At 37.4% G+C, this 23418-nt stretch overlaps 1 protein-coding gene across 3 annotated transcripts in view; it reads left to right on the top strand.

Moving 5' to 3' along the window:
• The window catches only part of csk (C-terminal Src kinase), a 32228-nt gene extending 12620 nt beyond the window's left edge, over positions 1-19608 (top strand). Inside the window, exons 1-13 of one of the 3 annotated variants that reach the window (XM_022684146.2) lie at positions 4927-5044; positions 5165-5306; positions 6675-6788; positions 7071-7183; positions 9837-10056; positions 14261-14354; positions 15535-15600; positions 16139-16238; positions 16407-16497; positions 17171-17244; positions 17468-17663; positions 17767-17856; positions 18837-19608. In XM_022684146.2, the coding sequence (XP_022539867.2) occupies positions 5292-5306; positions 6675-6788; positions 7071-7183; positions 9837-10056; positions 14261-14354; positions 15535-15600; positions 16139-16238; positions 16407-16497; positions 17171-17244; positions 17468-17663; positions 17767-17856; positions 18837-19019 (1356 nt within the window). In that variant the 5' untranslated portion in view covers positions 4927-5044; positions 5165-5291 and the 3' untranslated portion in view covers positions 19020-19608. Of the gene's footprint in view, positions 1-4926; positions 5045-5164; positions 5307-6674; positions 6789-7070; positions 7184-9836; positions 10057-14260; positions 14355-15534; positions 15601-16138; positions 16239-16406; positions 16498-17170; positions 17245-17467; positions 17664-17766; positions 17857-18836 lie in introns of those variants that run through there. The other 2 variants (XM_007252859.4, XM_007252860.4) reach the window with 2 other exon arrangements.
• Positions 19609-23418: the final 3810 nt, after the last annotated feature.

A 23418-nucleotide genomic window follows, 5' to 3' on the forward strand; every position in this document is an offset into this window, starting at 1 on the left:
TAAAACAACAGTGTCACAGATAAATGGCCTAAATGGGCCTTTTGGAAAGCTCAGCTGAGCAATTTTTTTTTACAGGTAACGAGTTCTGTGAATAGTCTAACGAGTAGGACAGGTGCGGTGAACACCTGATTTGCTTTCTGCACAAAAAATGCATTCAAAGAATTTCATGATTGCACTATTTCAAATTATTCTAATTCGTTGACCAGCACCTGTACATGGCCACAGGTGTATAGGAATGTGTTCCTATGTGTAAATTCCAGTGTGGTAGAGTGATAAGATGCCACCTGTGCCATGAGTCCAGTCATGAAATTTCCTCGCTACTAAATATTCCACACTCAACTGTCAGTGGCATTATAATGAAGTGGAAGCGTTTGAAAACAAAAGCAACACAGCCACAAAGTGGTAGGCCACATAAAATGAATGAGTGTGGTCAGTGGAGTCTGCGATGCATAGTCCCTGTTTGGTGGCTACCAGGAGAACAGTACTAGTCTGACTGCATTTTAGTGGAGGAGTTTAGTGAGTTGGGCTCGGCCACTTAGTTCCACTAAAAGAACCTGGTTATGATTCAGCATACCCAGAGATTTAGGACAAATTGAAGGTCCATAAAGACATGGATTAGCCAGTTTATGTGGAAGCACTTGACTGGCCTGCACAGAGTCCTGACATCAACATGATAAAACACCTCTGGGACGAATTACAGTGGAGACTGCTAGCCAGGCCTTCTCGTCTGACCCTACAAATGTGCTTCTGTAAGAATTTAAAAAAAATGCCCAGAAGAGTTAAAGCTGTTGAATAAATTAAAGCTATATATTATAATTTAGAATATATATATAATGTAGCATTATATATATTTACAACTACAAAACAATATTTTATATATACATATAATCTAAAATAATATAAATATTTTTTTTTCCATATTGTCACTTTTTGTTCGATTTATATTGATGTATTGTGTCAGAATTTCATAATGAACTTAACTGTAGCATAACAACCTCCTGAAAGTAATCAATTCACTATATCAGTATTGCATATTTTTTGACTGTAGTCTGTAGATATGTTCAGCTAGGGATTGGGCTGAACGAGGCCCATTTGTTTAAGCCAGACACACAAAACTACTTGTGTGGTTAATGACCAGGGATACGCTCCACTCTGAACATTCTGGAATCCTCCACTGACTCTTCATCCTTTGGGTCTCCAGACACAGGCGATTTTTTGTCTAATTCAGTGGCATACGGCGTCTAACTGCCCGATGTGAAATCGGCCTGTTTTGTCTGAAAGGCAGATGATGAACTGAACAGCGTTATTGTGCTAGGCGGAGCTCTGGCCGTGCATTCCCTAAGTGGTGATATCATTTGTAACGGGGTACTTGCCCAGGCACACCCCACATTGCTGCTGTGAGGAAAAATATCTTTCCTCCTTCTTCATTTTTTTCATTTCTTCATTTCTTTGTATGATTGAGAACGGATTGAAATGAAAATGTCATGTTCGTTGATAGGCAGACGGTGGCTGCTCTGGGCTGTTTTGCGCAACTCTGCAGCATCCTGCTGTTTTGTTGTGGTATAAAGAATTGTATTTTTATTTCTAGGTGTTTTCATGCGATTGCATCATGTTTTCCCCCCTGCAATGACATGCTTTTGTGTGTGTGGATATGTGTGTGGATGTGTCTGTTTGTGTGTGTGTGTGCAACTGTGACTGTAAGCTCAACAACACCATCTGTTTGGGTTACTCAGCTTGGTCTCAATAAAACTGTCTACTAATTTAATGAAATAACCTCAAGCTTATGATGCTTTCTATCATGGGATTTAAACCTCTTTCAGCCTACACTTGATGTGTTTATACTGTTGCACAGCATAAGCAACACTTCAGTTCCCTAAACAAACCTAAACACACGGCTGACTATGCTTAGAACATGCTTTCATGTGTAATGGCTTTACATGTGTTGTGTAAGAATGTCCTCGTATTTAATGTAGTGGAATGCCACAGCTAGTGAAAGGGTAACTGGAGCAGAGCAACTTGTGCCATTCAAGGATGAAAGGCAGTCAAAGAATCCCCAGTTTAATGTGCTGTGTGTGTGTGTCTGTGTGTGTGTCCTCCATGCCCTGATCATGAACACTGATGACATTACCAAGAAGGAACTGTGCATTCCTTGCCAAGATCCTCCACTGGCATTTAAATGCAATGCATATATGAAGCTTCTATAAATTATTATTAATAATAAATGTTCAGTGTCCAGAGCAGCAGGGAGTCTTTAATTTTAGAATACTAGCTTTTTAATGTTTGGTTTGCCCCATATTTGAAATGAGTCCAGAGAAACTTATACTATAGTTAAATCAAAGAACATTTGTTTAAAAGGACACCACTTACACCCTTATCATAAAGGTGATTATGAATCATGTTTGTAATAGAGGTTTGTATGTAAGTGTGAAGACCCTTGTGTTAAAAGTTGAAAGAATCTATTATTTTCACACACATCTCTATTACAAACATGGTTCTTACAAAACCAAAAATAGTTTGGCTGTGGCTTCTCTTAAAGCACCATGCGAAGCACCTTAATTTACCATGCGAAGCACCTTAAATAAGAGTGCTTTTTAGAGGATTTCAGATGTTACAGTTTAGTTATAGACAGATATTCAGTTTGCCCAAATGTTTTACTTTATTTTTAATTGTGTATTTACTTCAAACTTCAAAACCGTAGAATGTTGAGGTGACATTGGACTACCATGCTAAAAATAATTTAAAAATATATATTTTAAAGCATTTCTATTGGTCCATTTATTATAAGAATTTGTTTAATTTAAATAGTCCCAAAGTTCTGTATGTAAATGGGAATCTAAAACTTCAAGCTAAATAATTTTTAAAGTTGAGACAGCTGCTGAACATTGATTTGTTTAATCTCTTTGACTTTGGCTGTTTAACCTTAAATATCCACCAGCAAGAAAAAGCCATTAAGTACGGTAAGAGACTGACCAACACATTTTAGCCAACTGACCATTGAATGTCTGAACTTTCGACTTGACTCGTATGAAATAAAAAGTCTTCCTTTAGCACTGGCTGTCTGTTTCCCGCCTTTAAATGATTCATGTTATTCCTGTCCAGGCAGTGTAAAATTAGGCAGTCGGAACAGTAGAGGAAGAGGCTGTTTTTAAAGGGAAGTGGCTTATATCCTTACTGTAGAGGCTCCTGTAAATGGGGGTCGTGGTTGGCGCCTCTATCGCTTTGTGTATCTTTAGTCCACACCCATCGCATAGCATTCGTCACCCGCTAACGGCTGTGAGCTCCTTCATCAGAGCGTTGCTCTGAGCAGCACAGGAAGTGACATCATAGAACAGAGCCAAGAGCAATGCCCTGTTCTCCGACAAGCTGTAGCTAAGCGCTTGTGTGTAAAGTGTTCAAACTCACACACATGTATCCTGTTGATGGTGTAGCATGTCCACAATGATCTTCAGCTGTACATATACTGTATCAGTATTTACGGCCAAGAAGATGGTGGTAGACCAAAAAAAATCCAGTCTCACCTAGCTAACAGCCAGAAGCAATTCTAGAATTAGAGCTTTAGGGTGCTGAGCAATTAATGAGGCCCCTTATTTTGTTTTCCTTTGAGAATTATTTAATCAAATTTTTCCTTTTACAGTATTAGCTTCATTCACCATTATCTGGTTGGATATAAAAAACTAAAAGCAGGAATCATTGCAACATATAAACAGCTCTCCTTAGTCTGTTCATATTTTCCATTACTAAAGCTAAAGCAATTGCTTTTTTTAGCAGGAACTAGATACAAAAACTAGATGAAAAACATCAGATAGCTCCTCCTACTAGCCAAATAACAGCATAAAGAGAGTGAATAAATAGTGTGATTGAGTGAGAAAGTATAGAAATTCTTGTCTGTGATACTTAGTTTAGTCTCTACAGTCAAGCTTATGTCCATAGCATGTTTTTTTCACTGTATTTTCGCAGTAAAAATATTTTACCCTTATTTTTAGGGGTGGTGACACTGAGCATGCCTCTGCTGTCAGCTTTTTTACAGTGGTGGGGGTCTGTAGAAGTACCTGGGGCTGAAGAACTGAAAAACTCTATCAACAAATAAAAAAGATGGTTAAAAAAGCTGCTTCAGTTCTAGTAAGGTAGTGGAACAACTGTGGTCAGGAGGAGGACAATGTACAAATTGCCATCCATTCAACACAACATCAACAATGCACTTCACTGTAACTAAATAGAGAAGTGGGATTAGTGATAGGCTGATTGCTCTCTGTTGTTCTACCAAACGGCTTAGGAGCTCATTTATCCCCAGAGCTATACGTTTTCCCAGTAGCTTGCACTGCATCTTTTAGTAGGAGATTATTTTTGCAGTTTCCATATATGGCCTGTTTGGACTGGGGATATGCTGGACACAGCTGGGTAGATTGAGCAATTGCTCAAATGTCATCATCAGTGTTTTACTTGTGATATACTAGTTATGACATAACATTTTCCCTGTATTCATGTCTCATCATGACTTGGAACAGCCTCTGGGTTTTTTTTTTTAAAGCTAAAAAAGGAGCTGTTTCCCAGTTCCTCTTCTGGGTTTGGCTGTGGGTTGCAGCCATGTTACGATACAGCATGTTAATGTGGTTTTATAGACTCCAATATTCAAATTTGCCTTTCACAATATGCTGATATATGTCTCTCTTCTTTTTAGCTTCTGAAACTAGCACTGTTTGAGCTGGTGCTAATTCACCTTCACCTCTTGCTTGTGTTTGAAACACTCAACACACTAATTTCTCTAGTTTGCAGCACCCGATCGGCCTTAGTTCCTGTCTGAGGCATCGGAAAATCTGCAGCCACCACTTCCCCTTTGAAAGTGTGTGTGTGTGCGCTTCCTGTTATTAAGCTGCTTACATTGACATGCTAGTTAGCATCAGAGTGATTGGTTGGTTTGCTCGTTCAATTCTGTGAAAGGATCGGGGGCTTCTAATGAGCCCTCTTCATATGTAGATGCAGAAGAAGGTTCCTGTTTTATCATCTCCTGCTGCATAATGAGGCTTTGACTCAAGGGGTCTCAGTGGTGGGTGCCATTAAGTGGAGTTGTTTCAAATTTTGTTTCTTCGTTAGCTGTTTTCACACTGTTTTTGATGTTTGATGTAGTTGTCTACATTTATGTTGTTTTGTATTGTTGTGTGTGCAGGTCCTAGATCTCTCCTGGTTCTGTTGGATCTTACAGCTACAGCTCTGATGGTGTTGCCTGATCTGATCGAAAATTGAGAGAATTTTCTCCTTCCCCCCACCCCTTCCTTTCCTCCTTTTACCTCAACATGTCTACCGTACAGGTGAGAATAGACTATGATCTACAGTACTGAGAGTAAGTCTGTAACAGTACAGAAAACTAGGCATCTCAGCAGTGATTGTGTTTTTAAAACACTAGATAACGTTATAATAAATACAAATAAATGCAGTAAAAAGTTGTCTTAATGTGTTGATGGCCAGAACATATATATATATATATATATATGTTGCTTAGAAGAATCACAGGCTGCTCCAGTCATTGTATTGATTTTATCAGTTCCACCAGCAGCTCAGCTCAACTTTATATAAAACTGATTAGTTCAGGAACTGTATAATGGGAACTAGGCAATCCTGGCCTTCCCCTTGGAGAGCTGTTGAAATAGTGAAGCTAACACACACATTAAATCAAAATGTATTTACTGTATATGAGTGTGGTAGCTAGCGTAACCTATTTGGCATATCGCTAAATGTGCTGTTGCCCCTTTAAGTCATTTTGTCAGTAATACAGGGTTTATATATAGTGTTGCTTATAGCAGGGGAGCGATGTACAAAATAACACAGGATGAAACGAAACAGATTATTTCAGACCTCTGATATTTTCATATCAATGTGATAAATAAATTTTGGTCATATATATAACATATATATATATAATATTTCTTGATATTTATTCTTAAAATTGTGTTTTTAAAATTAACTAAATTTCATTCCTGAGTTTAGAGAGTATGATACAGATCGTACTCCTAAAGCACTATTATTTAAAATAAAAAATAAAAAATACCAAAAAATCTACAGTGAAATTTAGGGTAAAAAGATTTAAATCCAATTAATTGTGTTGCATTTCTAGGGGTCAATTCATCATGACATTTTAGCACAACTCCCTTAGCACAATGTCCTTCATAATTATTCCCGAAGTGTTTTAAAAAAGCTGCTTTTCAACAGATTCATCAAAATAATACCAATAATACTATAGATGTCATGTAAATAAAATAAAGTTTGGTCTGAACATTACAAATAAACCTAGTTTGAGTAATGCTGCCTCTTGTGGCTTTAGTATATGTTTCCCTACTTATTATTATTATTATTCTTATTTTGTTTTGAGATGTGTATGTTTTGACATAACAGCTTTAATGATAATTTACTAAATATCAAGTTCATACATATTGCAGCAGCTTGGGGCTCTGTATTTGTTGTCCTATAAATACATCTGCAAAGCTCTCCTGGAGGAAGGCCAGTATTTATAGTTCTCATTCAAATCTAGTTTATCTAATACATTTGTCTTTAAATTAAATTAAATTATTAAGTTATTGTATCTGTATTTATTGCCCTTCTTACTGTGTTTGATTTGCCTTGAGTGTTTTTATAGTGATGATGTGCAACCGAGATGAAACTGTGTCACTCTTTCTATTTAGACTATCTGGCCTCCAGGCACGGAGTGTGTGGCCAGATACAACTTTCCCGGCACGACTGACCAGGACCTGCCCCTCTGTAAAGGAGATGTCCTGACTATAATAGGGGTCACTAAGGTAAGCAACGTGCATTTACTTAGATGCCACTTATTTTTAAGTGTAAAATCAGGAGAATCAGTAACAGTAATAACAGTAATTATATAAATTCTTGTCAAAAAATATAGGTAAATGGAATGCCTGCTTTGCTGCTGTAGCGATTAAGCATGTGTGAAAGTGTATGTGTTCAGGAAAATGTGTTTTTAATGCGATGCATTTTGCTGAATACTTCTTAGAGCATATTGTTCAAGTTGCTAATGAAATCTCAATGAGCCATTTTTGTCTTTGCTTTTTGGTTGTCAGGATCCAAACTGGTACAAAGCCAAAAACACAGTGGGACGAGAGGGAACCATCCCAGCAAATTATGTTCAGAAACGGGAAGGGGTAAAGTCTGGTGGGAAGCTCAGTCTTATGCCGTAAGTATTATGAACATAGCGAGTTTCTATGTGTGTATGTGTGTGTGTGAGCTGCTTTCTCATGTGGCCTGGCCGTGTGAGAGCAGGTTAAATAGTGATTGTCACAAAGACAAACACAGACACACCACATTTAGCACCTATGAGCTATATTTGGCACACACGCCCTTGATATCATCAATGTTCACTCATTGTACCTGCTCTCGTGACACACATCTTCCTGCTGATGTGCCTAGCGCTCATGCCTGACGCCTCATTTGAATCGGCACTTATTGCTTAGCTGGTTAAACTGGGACGAGAGGGCAGGCAACGAAACAAATGACCCTGCTCAGCCGAATCAGGGAAATGGAAAAAAGTCCATGTCTGATATGCAAAGCCACACAAGCCTATCTGGGGATGAGAGGCTGTCTGAAAGAGGACACCTGTCATTCTTCAATTACTGCCTGCTTTACCATAAGGCCAACACAGATGTAGCTTCATCTGCTACTGAATTCTTCTGTCCTCTCCAGTGTTTGTTTAACAGGGTTTTATGTAGTCCTGCAGCATAATTGCTGCCATATTGAGCTGTTAGCAGCTCTGAACAAACAACTGATTTTCCTTCAGATGTCAAATAATAAACTTTTATTATACAGGCTTTATCTTAGGGCTATAAAACACATTAAGATTAATTGATGTGGAAGTCACCAACTATACTATTTGAATTCACTATAGAACTATAGACTGTTAGAATAGATTGTTCAACACATTTTGTATTTTTTTTTTTTTTTATATATTTTCCTTTTTTGTGGATTGACTGTATTTTTGGGGGGTAAAGCACCACATGGGCCCGACTTGTAACTCACGCATCCATTAATATTCATAAAAAAGCATCAGCAGTGCCACATAATCTTAAATCCTGTTCCACCTAGATTCTGATTGGGGTTCTGTGGAAATATTCTCTTTTAATGTGGCCCCTCTGTGATTTTATTTCCACCTGAAGAGGCCATGTATGTGTTTTTCTCAGTATTCAGCATAATTAATCAGTGATCTGATCATTTTATTTATTCACAAAGATGTGAATCTCTTTTACATGTATATGTAAAAGCATTCCCAATCAGTCACAGTTTATATATAGTAGTTATAATTTCATTAATAGCTAAGTTTACAAAATTGCTATGAGCAGTTTTTCTATTTTCTATTGTTACTGTGGTCAGAATAGACATGTAGGGTTGCGTTTATACTATTATAATTCTCCAAAATGTATTTCCTGCAGTTAGACTTGGGTTAAATATTGATACTATGTATCAAACACTATATGGGCTAAAGTATTAAGACCCATGCTTATTTATTGTTTCTTCTGAAATCAAGGCAATTAATAAGAGTCTATTTTGCTTTTGTTGAAGGATTTGTCTCTACTGTCTAGTAAAGGCTTTCTACTTGGAGCTTTGCTATAAGGATTTGATTGCATACAGAGGCCGGGGGTTAATATTTCCTTTAGCATGGGGTCAGTTTGTTTATACTTGGCTGCTCCAGAAAGTCCTATTCATTTAACAAGCTAAGTGGATGCATTTTCACATCTGTGTCAGCAATGATTGCAACCAAAAATAGTGGAATGAATGCAAACATTTAGTGCATGTTCAGATAGGAATATTAGAACATAAAGTATCATGATAACAGTAAAATATTGTTCACTTGCACAGCCTTATCTGCAGCCGTCAAATGGCTCTCGGTCCAGCAAGTTAAGCGAGTGATGAATTTGTTTGTTTTTCCTCCGTGGCTGGTGTGTGTACAGCAGTGTGTCTCTGTGGTCTGCGACTGCATTCTTTTCATGCCAAGGCCGCCGCACTAGGGTCCGATGCTGTGCTCATTTTGGAACCTTGTAATTTAGCGTCTCTTGAATTGGACTTGGTTTTGCCACGTGTGTGTGTGTGTGTGTGTGTGTGTGTGCTACTGTCCACGTCTGTATGCTTTACTGTAGTTAAAGAATACACTACAAGCTTCTGAAGCTCGACCCTGGTTTGTTTTATCCTGTATCTATTGTATCTTCTTCTATCTCTCGTCATAGGCATCAGAAGGGCATATTGATGCAGCTCACATGGAATACATAGAAACTTTTTTGATCCTGAATTTGCTCTTTTCACTATAAGCTGTGTGTTGAAGCAGGCTGACAGAAATTAATCAGTAGTATTTTATCCTTTTACATCCATAAATACAGTGTTACAGAAGCTAATCATACACATATACACACAAATGGAGTTATGTAATGAGCTTTTGTCTAGGGAAAATCATTGTAAAATATTTAGTCCACGTCATTTTAAAGCTTTCTTATTGGTTAGTTAATTCACAAAATTGTGAAAAAAATGTAAAGAACGTAAAATTATATTTATCACAAAAAAAAAAAAAAAAAATATATATATATATATATATATATATATATATAATTAATAATAATTAATAATATATCTTATATATTAATTAATAATATTATATGACAAAAACTTATGGAATATCCCATCCATCCAATGTCCACTATAAGGCCTCGCTCAAACTCTGATAATTAATGTTGCCTTATCTTAAGTGCTCTGCAATGTCATGCCATCGATGACAACACTGCTTTTATATAGAGTTTTATAGTGCATGTAGCTGTGTGTTGAGGCTGTATTTTGCTCTTTCTCAGATGGTTCCACGGGAAGATAACTCGTGAACAGGCGGAGAGGCTGCTGTATCCACCGGAGACGGGACTCTTTCTGGTGCGAGAGAGCACCAACTTCCCTGGAGATTACACGCTCTGTGTTAGCTGCGACGGAAAGGTGGAGCACTACCGCATCGTTTACCAAAACTGCAAACTCTCCATCGATGAGGAGGAGTTCTTTGAGAACCTCATGCAGCTTGTGGAGGTGAGCAGAGCATATTGCTACTAAATTTCAAAACACATTTGACATTTGGTTTATTGGTTTTGCACTGGAGCTATAAGGCCATAGTATATAGTACCATTAAAGTCTGGCTCACCAGCAAAACACAAAAATACATTATGCTGTGCTTCATTATCCTTGTAGCTCCAATAAGAAGCAAACCAAACAGATTTCAGTGGGTTGACTATATGTATATTGGCTTAGGGAGAAAATGTAAATGGTATAATTTAATGAACTGTTCCTTTAAGCATTTATCATTGACTGGAAGTGGTCAGTTATTGTTACTGTTTTACGTTTGTGAGTAAACCCCAGTCCTGCATGAAGGACTTTCTCTTCCTTCTCCACCTTCTTTATTGACTGTCACAAACAGGTCCAAAAATAGACAAAACAGGAAGCAGGGCCACGTCAGGCTGACCCAGAGAGTCAGAGAAAGCGTCTGAGTCAGGCTTCAGGAAACACACATACACACACATGCACACACATTTGGCTAGGGGTCAGAGGTTCTCTTAACACAAGTATTTGCTAAAATAGCTATGCACACCCCTACCACGTTGATCAGTAAAAAGTGTATGTATAAGTTTATGAGTTTCCTATATGTGTGTGTGTGTGTATTTTAGCTCAGCGGATACTGCTGAGTATATTTTGGCTGCAGGTCATGCTAGATGCGGTAAGGCTGAAATGCAGTGCCACTAACCCTTTAAGTCCATCATCACCTTTAGTTTTTTCTGGCCCCAAGAGCTTTATATCTCCTTATATGAAAGCATATAACAGTATCTTATTGTAACTGAGTACAGTGATGATCTCTCTCCCTCTCTATGATTTCTTTATTAACTATAATCGAGACAGTGCACTTCCTCACTAGGAGTCCAGTTGTGTTTACAAAGAAAACAAACTTTGCGTTGGACTTTAGACCGGTCATTTAAAGTCTGGCAGTGGTGCTGCTAAATGGTCAGTTGACCCCGTCTCTCTCTCCGCAGCTCTCATGCTCCACCCTCTCCTTTTCTCCAGAGCCAGGCCTGTTGCTTCATTCCTCACATTCTTACGTGTAATTTTGGATTCTATTTCACACACACACCCCACACTCACACACACAGATTTGTTTTCATACAGTGTTAGGACCTGGGATAAAATATATGTCCAGCATTCATTTTTAAAACTGTGTAACTGCCAATTTGTGAATTTCTAATTTTGAAGAAAGTAGTTGATTATTTGTGAGCTAGAAATATTTTATTCCTACTCATTTGCACCCATTTTCTGACACAGATGTGAAAATGCACATACACAGCATGTCTAGTCCTTGTAGAGAAGTATTGCCAATATAATAGGACTGATTTAAGGCTAGGCCGTATATTGTAAATGATCAATTTATTTAAAATCATATAACACCAAATATATAAAATGATTTTCACTTAGTTTACCAAAATAAAATTTAATTCCAAAACATATTGAACATATTGTTTTTAGTGGAGATGATTTGGTTTTTAGATGAATGACACTCAACAGAGCAAATTATACCATAAAAAACATTAGAGTTAAACTTATAGAATTGAAAGAAGCATGAAGACTTTTTTAAAGAACAAATCAGCTTACTGAGCCAAAAAATACTTTCAGTTGTCTGTTTACTATTTAAATATGCCATATGTTTTTCTTGTGATGTCATTAGTAAATACTGTTACTGTAACATTATTCCTTGTTCAGGTTTTATCATATTGTATTATATAGTATTTTGTAATTTCTCTGAAACATATCAAGATACAAATTTTTATTCATTTCGCCCTGGCCTTCCTAGACCAGAGATGTAAAAGCTTCACGACACTGAGCTTTAGACTGCTAGGACTGTGCTCTCTAGAATAAAGGATCTCCTTCCAGTTGTCGCCAAATTCCAAAAAATCCTGACAGCAATTCTTTAAAAATTAGAAGGAGCCTTCCCTGGACAGTACCCTACACACACAAACACACACACACACACACACAGTCTCTATCTCCATAGTCTCTCTTTCTCAGTCTCAGTGACTCCTCTTACATTGTTTCTTCTCTGTTGTTGTTATCTCTTGTTTGCCTCTAATATAGACTGTGGCCATTGTAAGCGATACTCCCTGTTTTTGGATCAGATTAAACTGTCAGTGATCCTCTCCTCAGTGGACTCAATGACACCCATTAGCTGACACAGGAGATGATCACTAACTGACGCTGTTGACCTGTGAAAGGCTAACACTGCTCAGAGCTTATCTCTGCTCTATTAAGTGGACCTGTTGAAGGCTAGTCTTCTTGATGTCATGCTGTGCAATCTGTGAATGGTGGTCCTTCTAAGGACATGACCCTCGAGTAGCTTTTTAAAAAGTAATTATACAGCAGCACAGGCCTGGTACACTGGTTGTGTGCATTAGAGTTAAAAACATATAATAATAATAATAATTTATAATATAATATTTTTTTCTGCTTAACACAGATCATGTATACAACACTGCAGACTGTGATAACATGACAACCACAAGCTAACAACAAGGCTGCAGATAGAATGATAGAGTGGGGTAGAGGTTCACAGTAAACACAAAAAAAACTACTTCTTAGCTTGGAAAAAATAGCGCATCTAAGCACAGTGCCCAAAAGAAAACCCTTTGAGAAGCTTAAATTAATTCTTAATTGATTCTTGATTTAATTATTTTATTTTAAAGTTGTGTTTTACATCAATATCCAACAGTGTTTGCAGATTTTTTGTACTTATCGTACATCGCTACATAAAAAGTATGTAAATTTTCGGTTTGCAATGGATCTGCGAGGCTAATGGGGCTGATGGGTAAAGTCAATGTAAAGTCAAGCGATCTTGAAAAGATATAGTGAACACTGAGCATTTTTTAGTTAACTCAGTTTAGTTAAAAGTTTGCATAACTCAAACATTTTTTATCTCTGCATCTAAGTTTGGTCAGAATTCTATATTGGATTGAGCCTTAAACGAACTGCAGCTGAAACTTGCTATTCTCAGATCTTAAGATCTTATGACTTATGTTGTCTTTACAGGCAGGTAGTTTGACAGTTGCACCACGTTAGTTGTGAAACCTTTCTGTGTGTAAGAAAGATCAGAAAGCTAATGAGCTACATTTACCTGCTGTGTTCTTATATAGTGTATTTTGCTAGAATATCTCACGTCCTTGAACTGGAATAAATAAAAAGGGGGGAGGGGAAAACTCAGAGGGTTTGGGCAGGAGTTTGGAGCAGCCTTCACCCCCCCTGAGAAGAGTTACAGAAAAAAGGAGGAAAATGGAGAGGTGGTGGGTGCAAAGTTGTTCAACACACAGGTCGAGAGAAAGGGAAGGTTTAAATAGGGCTGAGTGGGAGGAGGAAAGGGCGTGTATCAATCTCCCAAATCTCCTATACGATTGTGTATGGTGGTCTGTAGCGTGCGTGCAGTTCTGTTTGTGTCTGGTTTGATGGTGTGCGAGTGAAGCGCTCAGTCTCACCTGCGTGGTTTAGTCACAGCTTATTGCCTACACTGCAGTTCCTGGAAAAGTTGATGAAAAGGAAGTGAGAAAGAGGAAGCTGTAGCACAGGTTCCAGCTCATTTAAGAGGCGCGATCGATACAGCCCTGTTCACCCTGCCACACTATCTCTCTCTGCTCTGCAGTGCTCCAGCTGAGTGCTGAGCTGATTTTTACTGCTGCTGAATAAGGGCTGTGCATTAGCAACAGATTGATGATATATATATATAATGATACAGTGGTTATGATGCAACATGTCGCAGTGTATTGCAATATTGTAAGCAGGTAGATCAAACAGTACTGCTTTAAACACAACACTGAATGAACTAATGTCTGCCACCAACCTTTATAAGTAAAATGATAATAAAAAAATCTGTAAAGTTTTTGTTAATCGATACAGTACAATAGTGCCTAATGTTTACTAGGTGCTCTAAAATTTTACAAGTCATCTAGACATCACAATTTATTCAAGATTACATCATATAAAGCTTGGGAAGACAGTCCATCTTTTGATTTGAAGTTTCCAGACCTTTCACCATGTTTTTTCCAGATGAAACTGGTCACGCCCACTGAAAACTGTGGAATGTGATTGGTTAATCTGATGTGTTGCAATAAAATCATAATCATTTTTAGAGCAGAAATATATTCACAACACAGTCACCTCCTAACAAAATGATTTTAATTATGCTGGTGTGGTTTGGTGTCTTCCTCAGCACTACACCAAAGATGCAGATGGGCTGTGCACCAGACTCATCAAACCCAAACTCATGGAGGGGACAGTGGCAGCGCAGGACGAGTTCTCACGAAGTAAGTCTTTCATTCCATCCTCTCTTTGAGATCTAAAATCCCCAAACATGGTAAAGTACAAACTGAAGTGACCAAAAGAGAAGTGTTGAATATTGGCCCTGTCTTTGCAAGATTGGAGTTTCTTCCCTTTCAGCCATCAGTGGATTTAATCCCAAAAGAACAGAATTTCTCACTCTGTCTGAATGAGAAGGGCTGCCCTTTCAGATGATCAGCATAATGCTAGTCAGCTGAGGCAGCTGTTAGCTGATGAAAAACTGAAAAACGACTTCACAGCATCATCACAAATCTAAATTTCGGAGCACATCTCATAACATAATATAACATTATACTCTCCACAGATATATGTGTAATTGTGAAGTATACAAGACAGAAGTCTGAAAATTATAATCAATATAATCATCAGAGAAAATCTCTTACCATTAAGTCTCTAATATCTGAGTGATGTGCAACATGAAAAAAAAAAGATTTTACACCACATATCAGCATGAACTTGCACATTAAAAGGGCGATGAAACTCAGGTCAGTGTTTTTCTGAGAACGGTTCTGAGAAGGGTAAAATATAATAATATATATATATATAAAATATATATAATTGTGTAGCGTACACCCAACAAAACAGAACAGGTGGCTAGCATTCTCCTCCAAGTGTTCAGCTGTCCAGTTTTAAATAATTATTTTGCATTTCACATGGCATAAGGGAAGCTTGCATTAACATTGACCAGCCTGCAAGTAGTGGCCTTGTCCTGAATACAGTGGGAGAGAATTGGAAATGAAAAGAAAGGATGATACCAGGTATCAGTATCAGGCCACTGTCAGCAAAAATGATGCATCCGATATTGGAGAAATGAATCCGGCCCAATCCTGTAACATATCTGATATGAGGATGGTAGCTGTTTGAGAATGAAAACCTATCTATCTTGAGATGTTTTTTATTATTGTTATCTTTTTACATGAAGTTCTTTAAATGAAAAATATCAGTTTGAATAGGTATTGGTAAATCAGTCTTCTCAAATTGTCAATAATAAAATTGTAAAAGAAAAGAAAAATGAAACCTTTCCATCTCTGAAGAGCACTTTATACAGTATGTGTGAAACCTTGGCATTAATGTAGTATGTTTTGGTTCACTGGGGTCTAGCATTTGTAGTAATGTTTAATGTGTCAATGCTTCTGTGTTGCACAGGTGGGTGGGCACTGAACCGAAAAGAATTGAAACTCCTTCAGGCCATAGGGAAGGGGGAATTTGGGGGTAAGTAATTGTTTTACATGGTTGTGCTAAAGTTGTCTTTTTGTAATAATATGTTTTTTGATTAGTTTTTGATTTGGTAAATTGTTTACAGATAACAAACAGCTAATTGGTATATTGTTTATGGGTAATAACTGACTAAATGTGGCTATTAATACAAATACTTTTATGTGTAATTTGCACATCACAGTTCATGTAGATAGTACACATCCTCTGCGGGCTTATGTTTTTATGTATGTTTATTTTTCCAATAAGTTACATTTAGCAAATAAAAAGACAGTTTGGTGGTAAAAAAACTGGGGTGTTTAATAAGACGTGACTTTTATTGATGGTTACAAAACAAAAGTGTTTCTGAGTTTCAATGCTGGCAGTCCACTATTTAATTACTGTTCTGATACACCTGTTTCTGCATTTACAAACGAAACTGAAACTGTGGTGCAGCAGCAGCAGTCCCTTAGGATCTGGTTTGAGGTGTATCTGTGTGTGTCTAATCTTTGGATAAACGAGTTTCTCTTCTGCTTTGGTGTTTTCTGTTTTGCAGATGTGATGGTTGGTGATTACAGAGGAACTAAAGTAGCTGTGAAGTGCATCAAACATGACGCCACTGCACAGGCCTTTGTCGCAGAGGCCTCCGTCATGACGTACGATCTCTTATCTGTTTCATGATGTGCTTATGAAACCTGCAGCGTTTCCATTGAACAGACTAAAGTGTGCTGGCAGCTTTGATCATGTGTGTCTGTGCTGCTGTGTGAGCTGCTGTGTGGGAGTGAGGTGCAGTGGATTTAATGAAATGTCCTCCTGTGATCTAGGCAAATGCGACACAACAACCTCGTACAACTATTAGGAGTGATCGTGGAGGAGAAGGGCAGTCTGTACATCGTCACTGAGTACATGGCCAAGGTCTGTGATCAAACACTTTTTAACCTGTCTAAACTGTCTGTTGCTTAATGTCATTTTATACTTATTTAAAATGCAGTTCTATGATCTATTATAAATATATAGGTCAAACTTTACTGTTGCTTTTAGTTAGATTAAAATCATAAGGTATTTCATCTTCTGCTTACACACAAATCTAATGTTTATTGAAAATGAAATTAGAATCTGGAAACCAAATTGGTTTGCTTCTCTCAAATTATAATTAGGGAAAGAATGATATTGAATTAAATATTAGTAACTGCAGTGTTTACTCATTTTATTTGTACAGCATATGCGTCCTTTCTTTAGCACATTAAGTGTGTTTCTGGACTTAAATGCTTATGTAAAGAAATTGTAGATGTCTGTAGTGTGCTGTAGATAATGTGCTATTGAAACCTTATATACATTATTATACTAACATGTTGCAGTTTTAGAAGTGAAAAATAATAAAAAAAATCGTTTTTTGTATGATCTATTTATGACAGATTTTTTTTAATGGAAAAAATGTTTTTACAGTGCTTATTGTGTTGAAACAATTGACAAAGTAGACTTATTTTAAGTTATTGAACTTAATCTTTCAGTAAGTAAAGACGTTAATCTTGTGTGAATGAAAGTTTGAGTCATCTAATGATCTAATGGGATGCACTTGTTTCTACAGGGCAGTCTGGTGGACTACCTGCGCTCCAGAGGACGCACTATTATCGGGGGAGATTGTCTGCTTAAATTTTCCATGTGAGTTTTGAAAATGTTCATAGTAAATGTAATTAATTATTTCTATAACTAAAATATAAACTATAAACTCTCAGCTTATTATTTGACTATTCATTTTATAACTTACTATGAACTACGATTAAATTACATGGTAACCCTGTGTGTTATGTAAAATGTTCTGTGGTCTGTTTCTCTCTCCCTCTCTCTCTCTCTCTCTCTCTCTCTCTCCCCCCTCTCTTTACAGGAATGTGTGTGAAGCTATGGAGTATCTGGAGGCCAATAACTTTGTCCACAGAGATCTGGCTGCTCGTAATGTTCTAGTTTCTGAGGACAATATTGCCAAAGTCAGCGATTTTGGTTTAACCAAGGAGGCGTCGTCCACGCAGGACACAGCCAAGCTCCCAGTGAAATGGACAGCTCCTGAAGCCCTGAGAGAAAAGGTAGTGGGAGGGAGTGTGTGCACAGAGTGTTTATCACTCAAATACACTGACACACACAGAGAATCAGGGCTAAATCCTGTTGTTTCTTTTGTTTTTGTGTAAGCAGACATTTTCCACAAAGTCTGATGTTTGGAGCTATGGCATCTTGCTGTGGGAGATCTACTCTTTTGGCCGTGTGCCATATCCCAGAATTGTGAGTATTCTCAATTATTATGTTTGCAGTTCTGCTTTTACAATTAGTTCCTTTTATTGTTTATTGTTGTTTTGCTGTTTTTCAGTTTCATTTTTTCATTTACATTAATTCAATATTCCCTTATTAATTTTGATAAAATTGATGGTGATTTCTTTGCAGTAATAACTCTGATATTTGTATATTAAGACACCAAAATAATTAATTCAGGCTTTTAGGAACAATTTATTATAACATTATTATTATAATGTTTTACATTTGAGTCATTTTTAATAAGGTATGATACGTCTTTATTAATCTCACTGTGAGGAATTTGCAGAAGTGCCAAGAAATATGAAACAATATAAGATAAAAATTAAAAAAGTAGATTAGAGTAAGATTAGAGGACACATAGGTTCCCTGTGTGTGTACTCTACAATCAAGCAGTGATTCATGTTATTGCCCATAAAAACAAATGAGTAGCTAATAAAAAGTTAATAATGTATAATTAATCATCTACATGGGTGTTCATCATTCCTGGAACACCTAGAATTTCCTAGTTTTGCCCAGGTGTTGCATAGTATATAATTATAAATTTTTCTAGACTAGTTTTAGCATATTGAAAACATACAGCTCTGGAAAATAAATGAACACTTTTTGTTATTTCAGCCATTTCTACTTTTCTGCAAATGAATGCTGTAAATGACAATATTTTTGTTTAGAATTTGGAAGAAATGTTCTACGTAGTTTATTGAAAAAACAACAATGTTCATTTTAGTCAAACATAAACCTATAAATAGCAAAATCAGAGAAACTGATTCAGAAACTAAAGTGGTCTTCATTTTTTTCAGAGCTGTATGTTTGACTGTTGCCTTTACTACTACTTCACACAAATCCCCAGCAGAGGGCAGCATCGCCCACCACTGTAAGCATTATGGTCTGCTGAGTTTGATCAAGCACAGCATTAATAATTATCCCCTTTACCGTCTCCTTCCTCCTCTCAGCCTCTGAAGGACGTGGTCCCACGAGTGGAGAAGGGCTACAAGATGGACGCCCCAGACGGCTGCCCGCCCGCCGTCTACAACATCATGAAGCAGTGCTGGACTCTTGATGTAAATATGCGACCCACCTTCAACGCACTGAGAGACAGTCTACAGGACATCTGGACCAAGGAGCTCTACCTGTGAGAGCAGAAGACAGATGGACAAAAACGCAGCGAGAGGGAGGATGTAGAGGAGGGTGACAGAGCGGCTCCTTACCGGGACCATTAACACATCCTCCGACCAGCTCTCTGACTTCACACAGGAGACTTAAAACACAGAACATTTAATTATGGCCAAAATCTGTTATTTTCCTTTTTCTCTTTAATTTTATTAGTATTTTTGTATTTTATTTCGCTGTGCCTTCATGATTTATTTTACAGAATCAGAGAGGCTGGGCTTCTCTAAAGTATTCGACTGTTTTGATTTAAACATCATCAGTCTTTTCCAGATCCTTCATGAACTTCTTCAATCACAGTCCCCCTGTCCAGGGTGTATTTTCATTCTCAATTAGCCATTCAAAAGTCAGTGCCAGTTTAGACGTTCCTATTGGACAGTCCTCACTTTTACAGATTTACAGACTGAAAATCACTTTTTTTGGATTATTGAATGTCTGACCTGAAGAGCATTTACAGGCCTTAAATACTTGTCGTTTGTTAGTGCACAAACAAACCTTAAACCTAAATTGGTATTGCATATTTAACTAATGTTATTATTAAAACATTATAACAAATAACCTCAGTGTTATTAGTATTATTATTAACTGTATGAATAACATATGTAACAGTGAATAACACAATGTAATAGTGATGGTGCAAATTGACTGAAATCAGCTGTGGTCTATTATATGTAGCCTACTGAAATATTAATGTACATAAGTTAATACCAAGGCAAACCAATGTCTTGTTGCAGGTATAAAAGTTCTCTTTTTTTTGGTGACTTTTTAGCCGACTAGATTAAGCATGTTTCTGTGTAACACAAGGAGACATGAGTACATGATTATTTAATTAATTTTCTATATGTCCAACGATATAACCATTTTCATATGTATATAAAAAAGCCTTTTCTAAGGTTCTATTCTTCAGGTTACAGGCTAAAAATTTATTAATATCATATTCTAACATGCTTTTTAATAATTTTAAGGTTTATTTGAGGACTGTCCTTTAGGTTCCGGAGTTATGACAACCCTCAAAATCTGCAGAATGATAGTAAAACAACAAAACCCAGTAGATTCATATTCAACCTAAAAAAAAAGATTTAAGCAGAATTGACATATTTGAATGCCCTTATACGTATTTAAAAACACAAGTATTTATTAGATAACACACAATTTGTTTTATCTATCATATTTATAGTTATTGATAAACAAGCATAATAAATAATGAGACTATTTAGTCTTAGCTTTGCAAAGAAACGCTGTTTTGTGAAATACTCCCTGGACTCCAGATTTGGGGTCACACCTTCACTGTCGGGAAAGGCCGCCCCCCTGCGTGGATATGAAGCTCTGTGACAGTGGCGGATGAAACAGGCTTGTTTTATCTTCTCTTTCCATATGGAGTCAAAAAAGGGTCATAAAGATTTTGAGTTTGTAAAACAGAAGTCACAAATGTACTGAAACTTGTAACTGCGTTTAAACAACTGCATGCACGAAAATCCAAATCCACAAATTAACTGGAATGTGCAAACTTGAAACAGAAAGTAATTTTAATAATAATTCAAATGTACAAATGTGAAAAAATATTTTAATTATATATAAATATATATTTTTTAATTTGTAAATCCAATCTCTTCAATGTGTGAATCAGTACTGCTCAAATGGCTTAAGCTGGGTCAGACCAAAAATCACATGGAATTTGTGAGGTTATAAATGTGACAGTGGGTGTTTTTCACTGTGGAGCTAAAAATCCTCTCATTCATCTTCTCTGCTGCGTGTGCGAAGCTCTAGCTGCAGTTGCGAATTTTGACCCTGTCTCTGCAGGTCGGAGTACTGGGCGTGTCGAAAGGTGTGGGCGTGTCGAAAGTGTGGCCGCCATTTTGGAGTCGGCCACCATGCGCCCCCCAGTGGATCAATTTACACTGAGGAAGGAGTTTAATAAAACAATAATATTCATAACTCTACCAGCTCCAATAGACCAATAGACGACCACCTTTCGACACGCCCAGTACTCTGAGCTGCAGAGACCCACCCATTGTTCTGATTGGTTAAACAAACCCCATAATCTGATTGGTCCGGATAAAGCTTTCCTATTGGTTCATCAATCAGGCGTCAAAACAGGGTCAAAATTCGCAACTGCAGCTGGAGCTTCGCACACGCAGCAGAGAAGATGAATGAGAGGATTTTTAGCTCCACAGTGAAAAACACCCACTGTCACATTTACAACCTCACAAATTCCATGTGATTTTTGGTCTGACCCAGCTTAAGCCATTTGAGCAGTACTGATTCACACATTGAAGAGATTGGATTTACAAATAAAAAAATATATATTTATATATAATTAAAATATTTTTTTCACATTTGTACATTTGAATTATTATTAATATTACTTTCTGTTTCAAGTTTGCACATTCCAGTTAATTTGTGGATTTGGATTTTCGTGCATGCAGTTGTTTAAACGCAGTTACAAGTTTCAGTACATTTGTGACTTCTGTTTTACAAACTCAAAATCTTTATGACCCTTTTTTGACTCCATATTTCCACCATGTGCCAGTTCATGTTCAAACTGCTGTTTGTACTTATGGACCTCACAGTGTGATACTGACACACTGATTCCTCTTTGAGCTGTGTGTGATCCCAGCTGACTGTTCACGTGACCACACGCATCATTACAGCCCTGTTGTTATGTGTGTTTGCGTGTATCCTCTGCAGATGTTGGTCCGATGAGTCTTTCCTTGGTGCTGTAGTGCCTCCACAGCACTGGACTCTATCCTGCCCTGTTGATGTTGTTATTTAGGTTTTATATGTTGTTTTTTTAGATTTCTTTCACAGGACTTGACTGAAAAAAAGATTGGACATGATGGTCTAATCCTTAACCCTAGAAAAAAAAGACTGAACTTGGACTTGGAGCATGTTTGCATTCACATAGGGAAAGGATGAGATCTGTTAGTTAAGTTTATGATCTGAAATAAACTTGTAAGAGCATTTTGTTATGAGAAATGTAAGAAGGTTATGAAGAAAGACGATATAAAGAGATAAAATATGAACAGATCATATGTATCTTTTTAAACTTACATAAAACTTTTTAGAAGACTTAAGTCCACGATGGCACAGAAACTTCATTTGGTGGTACCAAAAGAAGATTTCTTAATGTACTGCATGCTTGTTTGGTACATGACCAGTAAGTACCAGTATAGCCCCAGTTCAGACATGCTAAAAAGTGCACCACAAGCACATTTGGTTTGGCTTCTTACTTACAGTATGTCATGCATGTGTTAAAGGTGCTATTGATTTTCAGAATCATTTATACTATTGCAGTACAAAAGGCAGACAAACGGTGGGTTTTGTTAGGGTTCCATGAGGCTTTTTTGATAAGGATATTATTAAGCACATAAACCAACATGTATAGCACCTAAGCAAGAAAAACTTTCCAGCTTGTGGCAAAAATGCCTTTTGGTGCACAGTGGTAACTCAGAGAAACCACTTTAGAAATTATATTTGACTCTGGACCTACAAGATCACAGCCCAATCTGGTTTAGATTAAAGGTTTGTCATTTGACATGTGATATCATTTATCAGTTTGTAATTTGACATGTGATATCACATTTTCTCCCAATTTACACAGCCAGCTACCCAACCCACTCATTAGGACTCTCTCTATCACTCACTAGTGATGCCCCAACACCAGGAGGGTCAAGAATAGCACATGCCTCCTCCGATACATGCAAAGTTAGACCATGCCTCTTTTTAAACTGCTGCTGCTGATGCAGCATTGCTAAGTAGCATCACAGCGCACTCGGAGGAAAGCACAGCAACTCGATTCCGATACATCAGCTCACAGATGCCTTGTGCTGCGGGCATCACATCACCCTTTGGAGAGATGTGGGGAGAGAGCATCATCTACCCACCCAGAGAGAGCAAGGCCAATTGTGCTCCCTCTCAGGGCTCTGGTAGCTGATGGCAAGCTACATGAACAGGATTCGAACCAGCAATCTCCTGATCATAGTGGCAGTGCCTTAGTCAGCTTAAATCTGACTTTTTAAAAGAAATACACTGTGTGCTTGAGTTTACCATCATAAGGTATGTTTTCACCTGGATGACCAGCTTTTCAACCAGCTTCACTATCAAATATTGTCTAAGACCTTAAATTGTTAGCAGGGACACTTTTGATGCATGCTGTTCTCAGAGCCTTTAGCTTCTGTTAGGTTACTGATCTTGTGATCTAATTCTAAAAAGAGTGAAAGCAATGCATTGTTCATCCAGAGATCTTTGTCCCAAACTGTCTGTATCTGCCAGAGTGGTTTAGAGGACATGGCCTTCAGACCACAGCAAGCTACGTCACTGAGCTCTGCAGTGTATAGATCTGCACGCATGTACTCAGCATGGCTTTTC

Source organism: Astyanax mexicanus, chromosome 10 (assembly GCF_023375975.1).
Source record: "Astyanax mexicanus isolate ESR-SI-001 chromosome 10, AstMex3_surface, whole genome shotgun sequence".
NCBI lineage: Eukaryota > Metazoa > Chordata > Actinopteri > Characiformes > Acestrorhamphidae > Astyanax > Astyanax mexicanus.